At 36.8% G+C, this 19,883-nt stretch overlaps 1 protein-coding gene across 4 annotated transcripts in view; it reads right to left on the bottom strand.

Annotated features, from left to right (window-relative positions):
- The window catches only part of LOC150084511 (lens epithelium-derived growth factor-like), a 316,821-nt gene that overhangs the window by 209,486 nt on the left and 87,452 nt on the right, over positions 1–19,883 (bottom strand). For all 4 annotated transcript variants that reach the window (XM_090375260.1, XM_090375258.1, XM_090375259.1 and 1 more), the window contains exons 4-5: positions 14,873–14,998; positions 6,175–6,216 (exon numbers count right to left, since the gene is read on the bottom strand). In XM_090375260.1, the coding sequence (XP_090231386.1) occupies positions 6,175–6,216; positions 14,873–14,998 (168 nt within the window). The remainder of the gene's footprint in view (positions 1–6,174; positions 6,217–14,872; positions 14,999–19,883) is intronic.

The following is a 19,883-nucleotide window of genomic DNA, read 5'->3' on the forward strand; positions in this document are numbered from 1 at the left end:
GTGCAGAATTCACAGAATATTTTCTGTTGTACACCAATTTTAAGAATTGAACTCTACACTAACTCTTATCATTGCTATAAAATTTGCATCACATATGATTAAGCTATAGCCAGCAACCTGGCTTTAAGTAATATTGGTGTCAAATGATACGGAAGGAAGTTCATATAGCTATCGGCCAAAAAAAAAAAAAAGAACATACCAACATCATCTGCCCATCCCATCCAATAATTTATCTATTCCTTCCTTAAATTCATTCAAACAAGACATAGAAGTTAATTTTCAACAATTACTCTGACTGAAAGCAAAACTTCACACATCTGTCCTGCAACCATCCTTTTTAAATTGAATTTGTATAGTTATATATGTCCAAGGAGAAACAGCAAGGACACAATCTGCATTTTGTTTACTCAATTTATTTAAAGCCTTAACCATTTCCTTCCAGACTCAAAGCAATTTTCAGAACTGAAGTCCTTCTTGGTAAAAGTAACCAAGAAAGACTTGGTTACTCTTATCCATTCCAACAGGAAATCCTTCTTAACACGATCGCTGCCACTTAAATTTGAGAAGGTTCTTTTTGTGTACCTTTAATGTAACAATATTTTTTCTAGCTTTTGATTCAGTCATTCTTCAGTAAGTATTTTTAGAAATTCTCTTTAACACAAAAAGAGTCACATATTTACATCACTGGCACAGAGAATGAACTGTGGTGAATGCATGTTATTGAACATGCATTCAGCAAAGTAATGATAAGTTACAGTTATTATTTTTTCACGCCATGTGATAAAGGCTTGGACTCAAATCCCAGCAAGATGGTTTATGTTTTGTGACCTTTTTTTTTTTGACACCACGACTAAATTATTTAGGACAAAAACACCATGCACTCCTTGGTCACCAACATAGGTTGCATAGTTTCTACCTTGCAGAAACTTTTCGCTGGCAAAACAGACAAAGAGATTATGGTATGTATGCATGGAATACATACAAATTCACAGAAAATACACTGATGCATTAGTTGCTTTAGCAAAAGCTTCGAAAAAAATTAAGTTTTTACAAGATAATATTTCTAGTTCATATCCAGTTATATTGCCCACTCCACTTTATCTTTCAATGTGGCTCTTTAAAGTAAACTCTTCTTCTTGCTATGTCAGTTGATACCAGCAATAAATCCCATACCCTGGGTAGTGCAAACTGAAGTATCAGAAAAAATAAAAAATAATAATAAATAAAACTTAGGATAAGACTGTTCACAGAAAGTCAAAACCACTATTGGCATCTCATAAGTGACTTCCAATAACGAAAAGTGGAAGAAGGAGATTTTTGAAAGGCAATAAAATTAGTCTTATTAAAAGAAACACAGATTCCTGATTTCATAAGGTTATGCCAGTGTTTTTGTCATTAAAGTACATCAATGTACTTTTAATGACAAAATTAGCATCACTGCTAATGACCTGACTCTTAGGGCAGTCAGTCAAACATTGCTACCACCTTGACATGAGGATATTGAAGACCCTGATTTTTTTCTATTTTCAGATCATTAGATTGATCAATACGAATGGCATCAAAGTCAAGGCAGATATTCTTTTTAATGAAATAGCAAAACCCCGAAAAACTAAGAATAAGTCAAGGGACACAGAACCAGACAAATACTTGTGGCAGGAGTTGAGACAGTTCTACAAAGTAAAAGAAAACTGACAACTTTTATGGACAAGGCCATAAACCGGCCACTAATTTGATGCAATGTGGGTGATCATAAAAGCTAAGTTGCCCTTTTCATTTTATCTATTCCAAGAATTGGGTTTTTTTGACCCTGAGCAATTAAGAATGTTTGCTTATTTAACAAAATTTGTACGATGTATCCGTGTAGTATGCTCATTATAACAGTGAGCAATTGTATGGGAATATGCGTAAATTAAAATCATTATGGCCTTTTGCTCGTTACAGTCGTGATCTCGTTATTTCTGTGCTCGATATAACCGAGTTTGACTTTATTTGAAAAGAGTACCACATTGTTGAGCAACTTCATAAGACAGAGGTAAATTCTTTGATATCGAAATTTTCAATGCATTGTGCATGGTAGTACCATTAATAGCCACGGCAGCTTTTCTAGTAGAAACACGAGTTATATAGGCATTACAGAAATTATCGGTGCCAGTAAAAAGATTATAAACTTCCATCTATAATCAAATCATGAACATCTTGCCATAGCCAGCAGGGCCAGTAAGGATATTTGGATAGGTTGACGATTAGGTAGAAGTAGTAGTAATGGAGGCATGTGATGCAAGAACGAGTATGAGCTAATGTAGCATAAGCCAAAAAAAAAAAAAAAAAAACAATTTGACACATTTATTCCCTCTAAAAGTCTGACCAGTTCCTCCTTGAATTTATTTAAGCTACCAACTTCCACAATAACAGATGGAAGTTTGTTCCAGCAATTTTTTTTTTTTTTTTTTTTTTTTATGAGCAATTTTTTTTATGAGCAATTAACCACTCACTGGCTAAATGCAAATTTCTGCACATCTATTCTACAACTGTCTTTCCTCAATTTGAATTTATGCCCTCTCAGGTTCGTAATCTGAGCAAGAGAAAAATTCCCATCAGAATTCAGCATGCTCAATCCATTCAAGGTCTTATGCACCTCAATCAGATCACCTCGCAGGTGCCTAGTCTCCAGCTGCTGCAATTTAAGCCTTTCTTGGTAAGAGGATCCCTTTGTTTCCCTCACCAATTTTGTTGCTCTTCTGTACATGCTCAAGCAACTCTACATCCTTACTAAAATGAGGCCTCCAGACCTGTACGCAGTACTCAAGGTGTGGCCTTATACAAAAGGGATAATCACCTTTTCTCTACTAGCAAAATTCCTGTATATCATTTTCAATATCCCATAACCTTCTCTGACAGCTTGTCTGCATTGCTCAGAAAACTTCATATCTGACTGCACAATTACTCCCCAATCTTTCTCATTTTCATTTTCTACCACCCTAAGTAAGTGAGTGTAGTATCACACAGTTGGTACATTTCTCTGGGGTTACTTCTACCCATATGCTGTACTTTGCATTTGTCAATGTTAAACTTCAGTTGCCACTTCTCAGCCCATCTGCCCAAATTTTCTAGATCCTGTTGTTGTTGTTTGGTTTTTAGGAGCATTAGCAACTAAGACCATATTACTCCAGGGATATGCGGTGGTCATTCCCTAACCTTTCCGCATTCTCCGTATTTGGTGGTCACAGGCTCGAACCCGGTCTAATGAAGAAGCGTGTGCTATGCACTGCTGCTCCTGCCCACCTTGTTATGGAGGCGCCCTAGATCCTGTTGCAGTAGCACACTGCCATTACTGTCAATAACTACCCTGCCAACCTTTGTATCATATGCAAACCTGGACATTAAGCCTGATATACCTTCATCAATATCATTGATAAATATACAAAACAACAGTGAGCCCAACACTGAACCCTGTGGGACTCCACTAATAACATTAGTTCAAGAAGAGCAGCATCCATTGATTACCACTCTGTCTTTTCCCACTCAACCACCCTTTTATCCATTGTAGCAATATACCCTTAATACCATACTGCTCCAATTTGTACAGTAGTCTTCCATGTGCAACAGTGTCAAATGATATCAAAATTATTTTTTTGTATCTAGTTCCTTTGTAACCACATCATAGTATCCAATTCCGACCGGGCTAGCCGGGTAGGTAAAGTGCCTGCCTGGCAACCCAAAGGTCGCGGGTTCGATTCCCGCCTCGGGCTGGATATCACGATGGTGCTGAACCAACCAGTTGGTTGGATATCCCAGCCACGATACACAAAGGAAGCAAGAAAAAACTGGTTCCTTCGTGTATTGATCACATCATACGAAATAAATAAATAGTATCCAATCAAATTTGTCAGACAAGACTTTCTCTTAACAAACCCATGCTGTGTCTGAAGTAAAGTATAAATGATATGTAATAAAATTCCTTCCTGTTTTAAATTAGCTTTTCGCATTAAATCCCAAAACTGGTCATTTGGCATTAAATTATCTCGTTTCTTTGCTACTGCACCAAGCTGATTTAAAATTGCTAGTTGAAGATTGCTAATCATTTCACTGTCTCGGTGTTTGTAGACATCTTTAAATGGATCATTTAAATCTTTAAATGGATCACGAATTAACACTGTAAAGTTTTGCATATCACCGACAACGGCTGCATTGGTTTCTATGACAGTATGCTATATTTCATGACAGACCTCCAGTTTTGTGAATACCTAAACCAGATTCATAATTTTTACAACGTTCTAAAATAACTTGTTTGTGTTCATCATACATGGTGAGAAATTACATTCCAGAAAGTATTTCCCCTTACTGCTTCGAAATGGTAAACGAAGAGTAACCATCTCTCTTTTATATTCATTCAAGTCATTGGCCACATCATAGTTTCGATATCGAAGTATTTTTGTATATTGACATCCCGAGGTGTAAGTATAATTTGCAACGAAGTCAGCTAAAGTAATCTTTTCTAGTTCTAGAGGTCTTTTCTCATACTTATTAAACCAATTCTCTTTTCAAATGTCGGTAGAATAGTCGCCCAAGTTTTCTCATTCCATTTCTTTGTCCGATTTCTATCACACTGTCGCTCGATAGACCACATGGTATGTATATAAGTTACAACGATTGAACTCTCGGACATCAGTTGACAAAGCAAATACCAAGCAGCCTCTTCATTAGTAATTTCGACAGAGTATGCCAATGCTTAATTTTCTTGTAATTTCAGCAATGTCAAACTCAGGATACTCATTCATAATTTCAATAATTTTACATTGTAGACTGCTCATCCTGTGATTGGTCTTATTTATGTATTCAACGAATATACTTATGCACCTCTCTCTGCACTCTTATGCAAGAATATACTTCTGTGATAATTGAATGTCCATGTTAGACTTTAAAATGCTATACACAAAAGGATTGAAGGAGTTATGCCATTTTTGATGAGGTTCTTGTTTCAGAAAGACTTTTTTTTGGCCAAGTAATACCAGCTCGAAGGAAATCGATATAACATGATTCCGAATGAATATGATTTTCTTTAAAGTGAAATTCCTCTAATTTCTTTAAAGAAGTGAAGTTGGTTGAAATTCCTCTAATTTCTTTAAAGAAGTGAAGTTGGTTGAAATTCCTCCAAACTGAAACATATGCAGAAGGATTCAAGAATATGTTTAACATTTTTTGTTTTTTTAAATGTCTTGTGTTTTACTCAACCTCATACAAAGAAAAACATTTTTAAAACTGTTAGGATAAACTTATATTTCAGTTGGTTTTTGTTATAACTCCATAGTGCATTAGCTGTGGCATTTATGAAAAAAGGGAAATCTCACAGGTAATTTTTACAACTCTGTATACAATGACTCCAATGCTTCTACAACTTCTAGAAGAATTCCTGATAGGCTAATAGTTTCTGTTTCACATCCTGAATAATTTCTTCAGTTGTTGCTGATCTGTGACCTTTCAAACAGAGAACAAAAATCTTGGATCACAGTGAGCTAAATTTGCTAGTGTATAGTGCATTCAGAAACTATGTTGATCAGACTGTATCAAAAGACATTCTTAAATGGAAAGCATACAGGGTCATTTCCATGAAGCAAGCATCAATTTCCCAAAGCCCACATTTTCAGGAATTTGATAAAATTCTTAAATGGAAAGCATACAGGGTCATTTCCATGAAGCAAGCATCAATTTCCCAAAGCCCACATTTTCAGGAATTTGATAAAATTCCTGAAAATGTGGGCTTCGGGAAATTGCCCTCTTTAAACTTTGTAAACTGAAAAGTATGCGAATAAAACCAGAATCTTGTCCAAAAGCTGTTTATAGCATTTCATGGATTCCTCTTGCATTTTTCCCTAATTTGAAACAGAATGTAGTGTAAATTCCCTGTTCTATAAAGCCACTCAAATTTTAAAGTGTGACAAAATATATAAGACCCCTTACATTCAATGATTTGCACTAATTCAGACTGACTGCAGATGAGTGGAAGACTCATGCCTTATTATAACTCCAGATTAAAGATGTCTAGATGAGTCACACCATATGGTGCCACAAGTCCCAAATCATTATGAAACCACAATTACAAGTTACAAACTAGTCCCCACACCTTGTATATATGCATGCACACACAAACACAATAATATATACATTCAATATTACCTTTTCTTTCTTTGTAGTGGCCCTCTTCGCAGACGCATTTGACTAGTAAAGGAAATCAGCTTTAATTAATATCTTTAAAAAATCATTCTCACAATTCCAAAAAAAATGCTTTAATTAAAAAAAAACCAGAAACTAAAATTAAATATAAATATTTTGCTTTAAATATAAAATTTAGCTAGTTGAAAGAATTTCATTTAAACACATCAACACAGAACAAGCATCCAAAACAACAAGAACTATGGCTGCAAGGGCCTTACATTTTAACAAGTATGTAATCCATTCCAGCAGCAAAAAAAGGCTTAAAAATAACATAAATTTCATTGGTGCTACAAGCATTTTACATGGCAGCAAATACAAAGGGTACTAGGAAAGTTTTGCAATATGACGCAACAATGAATCACAGGAAGCTGCTTGTTGCTGCATGTTGAGACATGTTCATACGTGCATAGTAGCCGCTGTGCCAAGTCGATGGGCTCAGTTATTCATTAGTAGTGAGAGTGTAAAGTGCTTGCGATGGCATCGTGGTCACGAAATGAGATAAGGACAGTTTTGCGGTATAATTTCATGCGTGGTTTAACCATAGACCAGTGCTTAGAAGAAATGACTCTTGCACTAGATGATGATTGTCCATATCGTACAACGATATTCAGGTGGTATAGAGAATTCCAAAGGGGAAATTTCACTCTGGAGGATTCTGAGAGGCCGGGAAGGCCACGAACGTCAGTTACGGAGGAAAACGTTACTGCTGTGAGGAAAATGCTTGACGAAAACAGGCGAGTGACCTACCAACAGATAGAGGATACTTTGGGCCTAAATGCACCAGCAATTCGTTCGATTCTGCAAGATCATTTGCACGTGAAGAAACTTTGTTCTCTCTGGGTGCCGTATCAACTGACTGAAGAGCAGATGACACGACGTGTGACTTGGTGCCGGGAGATGTTAAAAAAGTTTGATAAGGGACAATCTCGGTATGTGAACAACATCGTGACAGGTGACGAGACTTGGCTGTACTATTACGATCTGCCGACAAAGGCTCAAAACAAAGTTTGGGTCTTTGATGATGACGACACACCCGTAATTGTCAGAAAATCCCGATCTGTAAAGAAGAAAATGATAGCTGTATTTTTCAAATCGAGTGGAATTGTGGAACGTTTCGTTTTGGACACGCAGAAGACAGTCACAGCTAAGTGGTATACTGAACAATGCCTGCCTAAAGTCATTGGATCTATGAAGAACCTGCAGCCAAAGTCAAGAATGGACACCTGGTACCTCCATCACGATAATGCTCCAGCTCACCGCGCCAAAGCCTGCACCAAATATTTGACCACGACAGGACTGAAACCTCGAGCACCCTCCCTACAGTCCAGACCTTGCTCCCTGCAACTTTGCACTGTTTCCGCATGTGAAAATGAAGCTAAAAGGGAGGCGGTTTTCCAGTGATGAGGACCTTCTACGAGCTTGGGACAACGAGTGTGCTTTACTCCCTAGTGAAACTTGGCAGAACTGGTTTAAAGATTGGTTTCGGAGGATGGAGAGGTGTATTGAATGTAGAGGAAATTACTTTGAAAAAATTAAATAAACAAAGCTGTATTGCAAAACTTTCCTAGTACCCTTTGTATATTTGAGATTTATACTGGACTTCCAAATTTGCATCACAGAAAAGGACAAGGACTTTCCTGTTACCAAACTAGTCCTCATTTGGTATTAGCTGTTTTGTTTCAAGGATAGTATCTAAGCCAGCTGTATTGAGGATTTTTTTTTTTTAATTGTAAGTCTTTAAAAATTGGAAAATTATATAAAATTTTAATTTTGTAAAAAAAAAATGAAAATTTATTAATTTTTTTTTTTAACAAAGTAATTTCATTAACTTATGGATCCCAATTTTAGAGAATTTCTTCAGACTTTAGACACCCACATAATGGAACAGATCTGTTCTGTGGAAAATAATGGAGTCACTAGATAAGGAAGCATTGCAGAATCATCTAGACAAGACTGCAGTTACAGTTCGGCACAGCATGGGTTTGTTAAGGGGAAGTCTTGTCTGACCAATTTGACTAGATACTATGATGTGGTCACAAAGGAACTGGATGCAAAAAAATAACTTTGATATCATATACTTGGATTTTAGGAAAACTTTTGATACTGTTGCACATGGAGGACTACTGTACAAATTGGAGCAGTATGGCATTAAAGGCAAGTTGCGACAATGGATAAAAGGATAGTTGAGTGGGAGAAAACATAGTGGTTATCAATGGACACTGCTCTTCACGGACTAATGTTATTAGCAGAGTTCCCCAGGGTCAGTGTTGGGTCCATTCTTGTTTTCTGTAATTGCCAATGATATTGATGAGGGTATATCAGGATTAATGTCCAAGTTTGCAGACGATACAAAGGTTGGTAGGGTTGTTAATGACAGTATGCTACTGCAACAGGATCTAGAAAACATGAGTAGATGGGCTAAGAGGTGGCAACTGAAGTTTCACATTGACAAATGCAAACTACTGCATATGGGCAGCAGTAACCCCAGAGAAATGTACAAACTGGAGGATTTACACTCAGGGTAGTGGAGAATGAAAAAGATCCGGGAGTAATTGTGCAATCACATATGAAGTTTTCTGAGCAGTGCAGACAAGCTGCAAGAGTAGCTCATGGGGGTCTTGTCAATGATATATAGGAATTTTGTTAGTAAGGATAAGGATGTTACTATCCTCTGTATAAGGCAATGGTCAGGTCACACCTTGAATACGGCATACAGGTCTGGAGGCCTCATTTTAGGATGTTGAGCTACTAGAACGAGTACAGAGAAGGCAACGAGATTAGCGAGTGGAACAAAGGGTTGCTGTTATGAAGATAGGCATAAGTTCTGCAAATTTCGGCATCTGGAGACTAGGCACTTGCAAAATGATCTGATTGAGGTGTATAAGGCCTTGAATGGTTTGAGAAAGTGCAATGCTGATGAGAATCTTCCTCTAGGTCAGATTCCACACCTAATGGGGCTATTTGTAGAATAGATGTGTGGAAATTTGCCTTTAGTCAGCAGGTGGTTGATTGCTGGAACAAACTTCTATCTGTCGTGGAAGTAGACAGCTTAAATAAATTCAATTCAGAACTAAACAAACTTTTGGAGTGAATGAATAGGTGAAATGGGAAGGATTTTTTTTTTTTTTTTTGGCTGATGCTAAATAAGCTTGCTTTCTTGTATCATATGCTAATATCAAGCCATGCTTGCAAATCAAATGGATTTCAGTGAATTCTGGTCATTCTGTAACACCCAAATACTCTGCTTGTATTTTCACAATGGCAGAAGTGTTCGTAACCCAGGGTGTAACTCTGTGTTCATGGTGAAGAACAATACATCTTGTGTAAAACCATCCAGCTGTGAACCAATTTTAACAGAGGTCAAGGTGTGGCATCCACATCAGAGTAATCACACTCCTCCAGATCACGCCTCAACCACTACTCATCTCAGTTGTCCTAATTATTTGTTCTATTTTTTTTTTTTTTTTTTGGTTCAGAGATGTTACTTGCACATATGTTCACTCCGATATTCAGACTCTTCCTAATTACGAACCTTCTTCCCTTTCTGATCTCACCTGGCTCAATGTAAGGAATATAGGATATGCAATGATGCATGTCATAATCTGAAATAATCTTGCATCATCTTGCATGATGGAAGAGGGATGGCAGTTGCCAGAGCTTTACCCAGAAGACTAATAGGTTTCACCAAATTGAGCCTACAGTAAGCAAAGTGGAGGTACTGCACTGGATGATGAGAATGAGGTACCACCTAGTGCAGTACCTCCACTTTGCTTACTGTAGGCTCAATTTGGTGAAACCTATTAGTCTTCTGGGTAAAGCTCTGGCAACCGCCATCCCTCTTCCATCATGCAAGATGATGCAATATTATTTCAGATTATGACATGAATCATTGCATATCCTATATTCCTTACATTTCGTGGTACAGCTCTAAAATGACTTTTACAGTTACCAATAGGTCTGGTCCACTGGACTGAACCAATTGGTAAATCTCTGGGAGGTATCCAAATCAGATAGTGTATAATCAAGCTGCCTCTATTCCTCTAGATAGTCAAAATGTAGAGGGTCTAGCATTTATGTGTGAGGCACCGTCAAGGAGCTGGATATATACTTGTTGTGTGTACACTATATCCAAAAATTTCATTAATACATGTTTTACCCTCAACTTTTGCTTTATCTACTGAAAGCATCATGAACAGTCAAAAGAAACTTATCTGTGAAAAGATCTAAACGTCTCACTTCCAATTCATTTCACAAATACATGGGATCTCAGTACCAGTCTCAACAATATCCATTTCCACATATAATCTTCCAAACCCCACTTACTTTTTCTTACAGAATCCCAATTATTGGTTGCCTCAACCACTACTCATCTCAGTTGTCCTAATTATTTGTTCTATTTTTTTTTTTTTTTTTGGTTCAGAGATGTTACTTGCACATATGTTCACTCCGATATTCAGACTCTTCCTAATTACGAACCTTCTTCCCTTTCTGATCTCACCTGGCTCAATCTCTCTACCCCAACGTGTCAAGTCCAATCTGCTGCCTCTACTGTTCTTCCAATTCCATTAATCACTTAGAGGCATTATAGGAATGTGAAAGGAGATAATCTTCATGATCTCCGACTTCTCGTCTTGAAACAACTTCCTCTAGCTTTCCTAATAATGAGAATTTTTCTTGGTGATTTTAATGTTCACAACTCCAAGTAGCTTCAGTTTTTATAGTTCCAAGGACCCAGCTGGTGAAGATGCATAAGTTTTTGTAATTATTAATGACCTGACATAGCTTCTTCATTTACCTCCCAAACTAGCACGCAATCCTAACTTCACACCCTAAACAACAACACTCTTGCTATTTTCCTCACAGTCACTAACAACCCCTTCAGAGTTGTTAGTGACTGTGACATTAGTGGCACCTCAGCTCAACTTTCAGTTTCTTCACCAATGGAGCCTCTCTTTAATGGCCATTCTGAGTATCACATTGTTTGGCATTAGAGGAATGTGAAAGGAGATAATCTTCATGATTTCTGTTCATCTTTTCCCTGCTTGAATTACTGTTTTATCTTCTAATACCTATGGTTATTCAGATCGTATCAGTAATATTCTTATAGGGATGAAAACCTTTATTTTGCACTTGCCCTAAAATCCTGTCCCTTATCTAAACCTTGATTTTCCAATAAATGACAAGTGCAAGATTTCAAGATAAGAATATAGCATATTATAATTGGTTTTATTTTATGCTTTAGGCTAAAGGCTTGCAAAGATTGTAAAACAATTATTAATTAACCAAAACTTGATTTTGAACAAGCTCAGAGCAGGAAACTTGTTTCTTGTCAAATGGTAGTCAAGTATTCTGGTTTCTTGCCAAAGCTATTGGCCACAACGTCTGTCAGTCTATACTTCCATCTTGTTACAACCTGATGGTTCTATTGCATCCTCACCTGAAGGTAACCCAACCTACTAGCATCCTAATTTCTTCTAACTCTTGTTTGATAAACCATCTAACTATACTCAAAAGACTCCACCTGCTACTTCCCATCCTCTTCTAATAGAAGGCTCTTAGAACAATTGTGAACAATACCAATGCCAAGAAAGCTCCAGGTCACAGTGGGATTTCTCAACTTCTCAAAACCTGTGCTCCTAAGCACCTCCTGTTCTGTGTCACCTTCTTACACTCTTATTTCGCTAGTGTTCATTCTTCTGCTTGAAAATTTGCTCATATCCAGCCAATTCTGTTATAAAGCAAGTGAAAAATCCCTCCCATTCAATTATCATCCACTGAATGTATCTCTACTATTTCTGAAGTAATGGAAAAATCCACCATCCACCAAATCTGAAAGCTTCCATCTGACCAATGATCAGAAAAAAGATTTGTTGTTGTTGATCCATCACTGGCTTAAGTTGCTAATCTTACAGTGTTGATCCATCACTGGCTTAAATTGCTAACCTTTGAACACATTCAATAGCAAAGTTAGGTGAAACTTAAGCAGTTGCTCTTTTAGCATGAAAGTCATCTAAACAAGCTCCTATCTTATGGATTGCCAATTGTGTTTTGCAAATGGATATCCAGTTTCTCTCTCTATATAACCATTCACTGCAGGTGATGTTAAACAGCTGTATCCTCTAAACTTCTCTAATAGTGCTGGTTTACCCCAAAGTTTAAGTTTTCTCTCACTGTTTTCTTCTCATATTAATGACTTTCCATGCCTGAAGTGTCGCTATTAGGAATTACCCTGATCTACACTCTCTTCTCATGAGCACATCACAAGTATTGCTTCCTCAGCATCAAAAAAAAAAAAAAAAAAAAATTTTTTTTCATTTCACTTTTGTTATTTTTCTTCAGATCTACTCAACTCTGTACAAATCAAATCTGCTTACCTATGGCAGTTTTTAGGATTTGAGTGATTTACAAGTCTGCTAACATCAATTTTATGGGAGTGGTAGATAACAGTCATCTTATGGCAATAATTCTGAATCAGTAGGCTTCTGCAAGAACCTCTAAAGAATGCCACAAAATTAAAGATAAACCAATTAAGATTACTGGCTTTCACTCTTTGAAGAAGGAGGGATGCAATGTTGCATTTTTAGCAAGGGTACAAGGATTGGGGGAGGCCCAAATTTATCTGGCAGCATTATTGACAATCGAAAGTTGTCTATTTGTGAAAACATTACAGATATCCTAAGGAACTCTATTTACATGCACAAATTTTTTTTATGTCAGATGTTTGTAACTCAGGCCTTTTCAATTTTAGTTGCTTTGGAACACTGGTAATATATCATATATAATTAATTTAACATAATGATAAAACTTAATCATGTACTTGTAACATCAATGAGTAATTACTGACCTATCAGCTTGACTTCTGTTCCAGGAAAAATAATGGATTCACTGGATAAAGAAGTAATACAGGGCCATCAAGACAAGTATGCAGTTATACTGCAATCACAGTACAGATTTGTTAGGGGCCAATCTTGTCTAACCAGGCTGATTAGATGCTATGATAGAGTAATAAAGGAGTGGATGCAAAAAATAATTTTGACTTAACATATTTAGATTTCAAAAAAGCTTTGGCTGTTGCACATAAAAGACTGCTATACAAATTGGAGCAGTGTGGCATTAAGGGAAAGTTACTGCTAAGGATAAATGATGGGTGAGTGGTAGAAGACAGAGAGTGGTTATAAATGGACACTGCTCTTCGTGGACTAATTTTATTAGTGGAGTCCCCTCAGCTCAGTGCTGGGCTCGTTGTTTTCTATATTTATTAATGGTACAAATGAAGGCACATGCCTAAGCCTGATGTGCTGTCAGGCTTAATATTTAAGTTTGACAGGGCAGTTAATCACAGTGGTAGTACTTCACTATTGCCACTACAGGAATCAAGATATGCAACCACAAAGAGATCTATAGAAAATTGGCAGATGGGCTGAGAAGTAGCAGTTTAAATTTAATATTTACACATGCAAGATACTTCATACAGGAAACATTAACCCCAGACTAACAACACCAGCTGTGTGGTACCACATTCAGGACAGTGAAGAATAAAAAAAAATTAGGGATAACTGTGTAGTTGGATATTAAGTTCTCTAAGCAGTGCAGACAAGCTGTCAGGACAGCTTTTATCAACGATATACAGAAAATTTGCCAGCAGGGATGGAGAAGTGATTATCCCTTTATATAAGGCTACATACTGGTCTGGAAGCCTCACTTTAGGAAGTGGATCTGTTGGAATAGTGCAGAGAACAGCAACAAGATTGGCAAGGAAAGCAAAATGGTGCTCTCACCAAGAAAGGCTTTAGTCTTGCAAACTGCAGCATCTATAGACCAGGCACCTGCAAAAAGATCTAACTGAAATGTTTAAGGCCTTGAATGGATTGAATAAGCTCAATGAAATCCTTCCACTTGCTCAGATTACATACATGAGGGGGGGGGGGCATAAATTCAAATTTAAGAAGGATGGTTGCAGGCTGGTATGTGCAGACATTTGCCTTTGGCCAGAGGATGTTGATTGTTGGAACAAACTCCCATCTGATGTTGTGGAAGTGGGTAGTTTGAATATATTCAAGTTAGAACTAGATAAATTTTAGAAGGGATGGACAGGTGAAATGGGAAATGTTAGCTTTTTTTGGCTGATGCTGTATAAGTTTGCTTTCTTATATCATTTGCAACTATCCCTAATAATAATAGACATCCAGCATAGTGGGATGTTCACCCTATTAGGTTCTGATTCATTTGCCATAATGTTTGAATCGCCAGTTATTTCAATAGACTCTGCTATTACTTTTTAATAATTAACATAACTTAAAATAATAACATTTTTAACCCATCCCACACAAAACCTCTCAATACACAGGAATACCAAGATATACTCTCACACTCACTGTATTTATAATAAACTGACAACTGTATTTGTGAAGCTTTGATGTTCACCTATAGTTCCGGTAAACGAAATTGTTGTTAGCTTGGTGTTTAGTGGCACAAGGGCTGCTATAGCCAAATTGTGCCTGGTAAATGAAATATCAGAATTAAACAAATTTTTAATAGTAGCCATTAATTTATGTCTAAGAAAGCAACTACAAAAAAAATTGTTTTAATAAAACAAATTTCAAATAAACTAAAAATTAGAACCAATTAAAAGATTTATATAAAAATATGAATGTAATACCTTTTCTTTGGAGTGTTCATTTGTAATATCTTCTTCCTCCTCTTTTCCACCCTCTTCATCCTCCTCTTCATCTTTTTCATCTTCATCACCATTATCAACACTTCCTCTGTCATCAGTAGTTGAGTCCTGGCAGATTTCATGAATATTTACATGTAGACAAGTAAATTACATATACAGATCCTATTATCATTTATGAAAAATTAAACTATACTATTAAACTATACCTGTCTGGTGATACAATATCACCAGACAGGTATAATGTACAAGAGCTCCATCATGCTGAAAGTACATACCAATCCTTGTAGCCAAGGGAACATCCTCCGATAGTTTATTTTACAGAAATTCTAGGTAAATGGGCCCTGTAAGACGATTCTGTAACACAACAGGTCCAATCAACTGATACATAAAATGTGTGATACATAAAATGTGTAACAGTAAACTCACTTGATTGGCCAGTGGAATGGGGGAGATAAGTGCATATAAACCTATACAAGTGAACTTTGGCCCCTGCTCACAGTAGTTATATTTTTATTATGGAACAGAAAAGCAAACAATCTTTGGCAAATTTTGTGTGACAAACATAATGAAGTGTGAAATCTGACAAACACATTTCAGCAGCTATCTTTCATTTCTCAGCAGCTATTTTGGTAGCATGATGATTTGGTAACACATACTGATTCTACAATGCATGGTTTGAAGGTAGAGCAGATACAATTTTATCTCGTGGCATGTGCTTGGACTGGTTTGGAAGACAGGAGGAATTACCAAAGCCAATTCAGAATAATGGAGCCCATGGAAGTATCCACAGAAAAGGCATATAGCAGAAACAGAACATCTGTGAGCCACAGCAGAGAGACTTTGTAAGAGATGGGTCAATTATTAACCTGAGAAGCCTGAGAGAGAGAGGTTATGGATGTGGGCACATATTCCACAGAAGGATGAGTTTGAGATTTGTACAGAGTGAGTAGTAGTTTAGAAGAACATTAAAGCTGAAAATGAAAGGGAAAACTCAGTTTTTTAGATGCAAAGTAATATTTGCTTCCACTGCATCTAACATAGGGATATGTGATCTTGTGTAAAACTTTCAAGTGTCATTGAAGATAAGCATAGGAGCAGAAGAATCCTTTTAGCAAGATATAACACAGGACAGTTTTAAAAGGATTAAAATTAACTATGTTATATTTTTTCCATTGGAGAATTACCTGGGGATTACATGTGGATATTCGAGAAGCTAAAGCTGTTTGTGTAGAGCAAGGTTTCTCAAACTGGAAGGTGGAATGCAATGTGCTATAATAAGCAAAACTATGGACAGGATTTACAATCAATAGGTCATTAATATCAGGGTGATTCAGGAGGAATAGTAAATATTTTGGGAGATTATAGTATCAATTATTCTGAGTAAAAAAGTTCATATAAACATGTGTCCAATTCTCAATGGATATGGAGATACAGATGTTTGAAACTGGCACGCACAAAGCCATTATGAGAGGCATTAAAGAATAATAAATGACTTGTTTGTATTTATTGACTTTTTGAATAATACAAAACACAAATAATTGACAAATTTTTTACAGTTCACAATAAATGTTTGAAAATCCCACTGCCAACCTCAATGCATTTTGCAACCTTGTGGTAATATGATGTTCTTCTGAGGTCATCTAGACATTCCTTTATGAGGGCAGCAGCATCCAAAATGCAAGCGAGCGAGCAATTCATCTCTTGTATTCATCATTTCATTGTATACTGAACTTTTCATCCATCCCGACAAACAAAAATCTAACGGAGTGAGGTCTGGAGACCTTGGTGGCCAATGAACAGTACCACTACAGCCGATCTATCATTCAGAGAAAGTTCAATTTAGATATTGTATCACCAGACAGGTATAATGTACAAGAGCTCCATCATGCTGAAAGTACATACCAATCCTTGTTGCCAAGGGAACATCCTCCGATAGTTTATTTTACAGAAATTCTAGGTAAATGGGCCCTGTAAGACGATTTTGTAACACAACAGGTCCAATCAACTGATTGTCGATGATACCACACCACATGTTTACAGAGAAGCTATTTTGAAAATTTGTTTCTACATTAACATGTGGATTTTTGTCTGACCACCTATGAGTTACGGGTGTTGTTGATACCATCATGGGTGAAAGTAGCTTCATCGCTGAAAAGTATTAATGGAATTAATCGACAATTAGCATTTATTTGCTTCCAGGGTTCTTACTCAAAATCTGTTAAGTACAGAACCACTGATAATGAACTGAGGATAAAAAAAGCACTAGAAATAATACAAAATGAAATCACTTGGAAAGATCGCTCTATACGTCACTCAAGAAAAATCGCTTGACATTCGGTGTCTGAAAGCATCTCTGAATTCAGGGAAAGTCCCCATGGACTGGAGACATGCGAACGTATCCACAATTCACAAACAGGGATCAAAAAGTGATATGAGTAATTACAGACCTGTTAGCTTAACATCTGTTCCCAAGAAAATAATGGAGTCACTGGTTGTATTTTTGATATTGTTAAGGTTATGTCGAAGCCCACAACAATTCCACTGAAGAAGTGTACACATTATTTGGACTTAGTTATTGATTCAGATGATTTACGATGGGCTGCAGGTTTGAACTGATCTGTTTTGATTTTCTATCAAAACAGATCAGTTCAAAGATTTGTTAAGGGGCAGTCTTGTCTGGCCAATCGATTTGGATACTACGATGCAGTGACCAAGGAACTGGACACAAATAATAATTTTGATTTCATATACTTGAATTTCAGAAAGGCTTTTGATACTGTTGCACATAAGACTGCTTTACAAACTGGAGCACGTGGCATTAAGGGCAAGTTACCAATGGATAAAGAGATGGTTGCGTGGGTGAAGACAGAGTGGTATCAATGGTTACCAAATTGTACGATGGGCACTGCTCTTCATAGACTAATGTCTATCAGTGTAGTCCCCCAAGGTCCATTTCTGAGCCTCGAAGGCCAATTTGAGTTAGGCCTGTTAAATTATTCAAAACCCAAATTATAACATATATTCATCACCAAAACTCATAAAAAAAGCTTACTGTCGTAAAAAAAGCATCGTGAATTATCTCGTAGTTGGGGTATGTAATAGAAAATTCTTCGCAGCAGCCATCATCATCATCATCAGCCATTTTCAATCCACTGCAGGATGAAGGCCTCTCCAGCAACTTTCCAGTTCCTTCTGTTTTGTGCAATGGCCATCCATTTACTACCCACAAACTCATGAATTTCATCTGTCCATCTCCTCTTAGGCACCATTCTGTTATTTTCTTAGTCCATCTGTTATCATGTCTTCAAGCTATGTGTCCTGCCCAAGACCATTTTAGTTCTTTAGTTTTAATAAGAATGTCCTTTACTTGAGTTTGCTGCCTAATCCATGTGTTTCTCTTCTTATCTAACAGTCTGATTGCCAATATAATTCGTTCCATTCTTCACTGTGTAGTTCTCAGCTTCTCTTCCATTCTTTTGGTGAGTGCCCAAGTTTCACTTCCATAAGTCATGGTGGGGAGTATACATTGGTTCATTATTTAGCGTTTCAGACAAATTGGGATATTTCTCCTCAGTATGTGACTATATTTCCTGAATGCTAGCCATTCAAAATTTATTCTTCTCTTGACTTCCATCCATTTATCATTATTACAGCTAATGACTTGTCCCAGATAAGTATATGACTCCACCTTTTCAATTACTGTCCCTTCAATCATTATATCCTTTCTGTGGCATACTTATTCATCACTACTTTTGTTTTAGCCATATTCATCTTTAGTCCAAAATCCTTACTAACTCTGCATAACTGATTAAGATTTTCCTCTAATTCTTTGGGATCGTGACTTATGACCACAATGTCATCTGAAAATCGTAAATGGTTTAGGTACTCTCCATTCACATTGACTCCTTTCTGCAACCAGTCTAATCTTCTGAAAGCTTCCTCAAGGGCAGCAGATATTCGGAGATATTGTGTCTCCTTGTCGAATTCCTTTCTCAATTTTAAATTTATTACTGTCTTTGTCTAGTCTAATAAAGGAGGTAGCATTCTCATATGTTTTCTTCAAAATCATAATATACGGAGTATCTATGCCTTGTCTTTGCAGTGCCCGAAACATTGCCTTATGCTGTATGGAGTCAAATGCCTTTCCATATTCCAGAAATGCCAGGCATCACCTATGAGTTAACTCGATTAAATCAGACATGTTGTAACTTGCAGAATTCTCTGTATATATGAATCAGTGCTGTGCGTAAATCCACTGCAGTGACACAGACTTTGCTGTGTATGTTGTATTTAGTACTTTGTTACGTACTAAAAAGAACCAAAAACATGGATAAGAAGAGACCCCTGACCGAAGAAGAGCTTGAGCTCTATACTAATATGAGTGACTTGGAATTTGAAGAGCTTTTTGATGAGTCGTACAGTCCTGGTTCACAGATCGATCAGATCAAATGCTCTCGTATTATTCAGTGCTAAGAAAAACCACCAGATGTCCGAAAAAAACTGCATTACATATTATAGAATTAAATGGTGTATGCATAACGCATACACCCTTTTCCGTCAAGTTACGGGTTTCTCTGAATTTCGAACATTTTATGGTGGAACCCGTAACTTGACGGAAAAGTTACATTGAATGTTTGATTGGAGTAAAAATAAAATTCTACACATTCCAAAGAAGATTAGGTCTGAACGTAATATTCATTATTTAGAATTTCAGTTGGCTTTACCACCACTTGAAAAAAAACCACATCCGATTAAGCTGTGTCAAGTATGTATAAGGAAAAAAAATGCCACGGAACACGCTACTATTGTCCAGTGCACTAAGAGAAGCTAGCTCTTTGTGTGAAGAAAGTGTGAAGAAAATATTTCTTTTTGTGAATAAATTCTGTTTTCTGATGCCGTGGTTGATTTTTCATTCTTATCCTAGATGCCAACTATCCATCAGTTGCACATATTTGCAACGAATATACTCATAGCTGCGCCTGAAAGGCAATTC

This window comes from Mastigoproctus giganteus, chromosome 6 (assembly GCF_048544385.1).
Source record: "Mastigoproctus giganteus isolate SK-2022 chromosome 6, ASM4854438v1, whole genome shotgun sequence".
NCBI lineage: Eukaryota > Metazoa > Arthropoda > Arachnida > Uropygi > Thelyphonidae > Mastigoproctus > Mastigoproctus giganteus.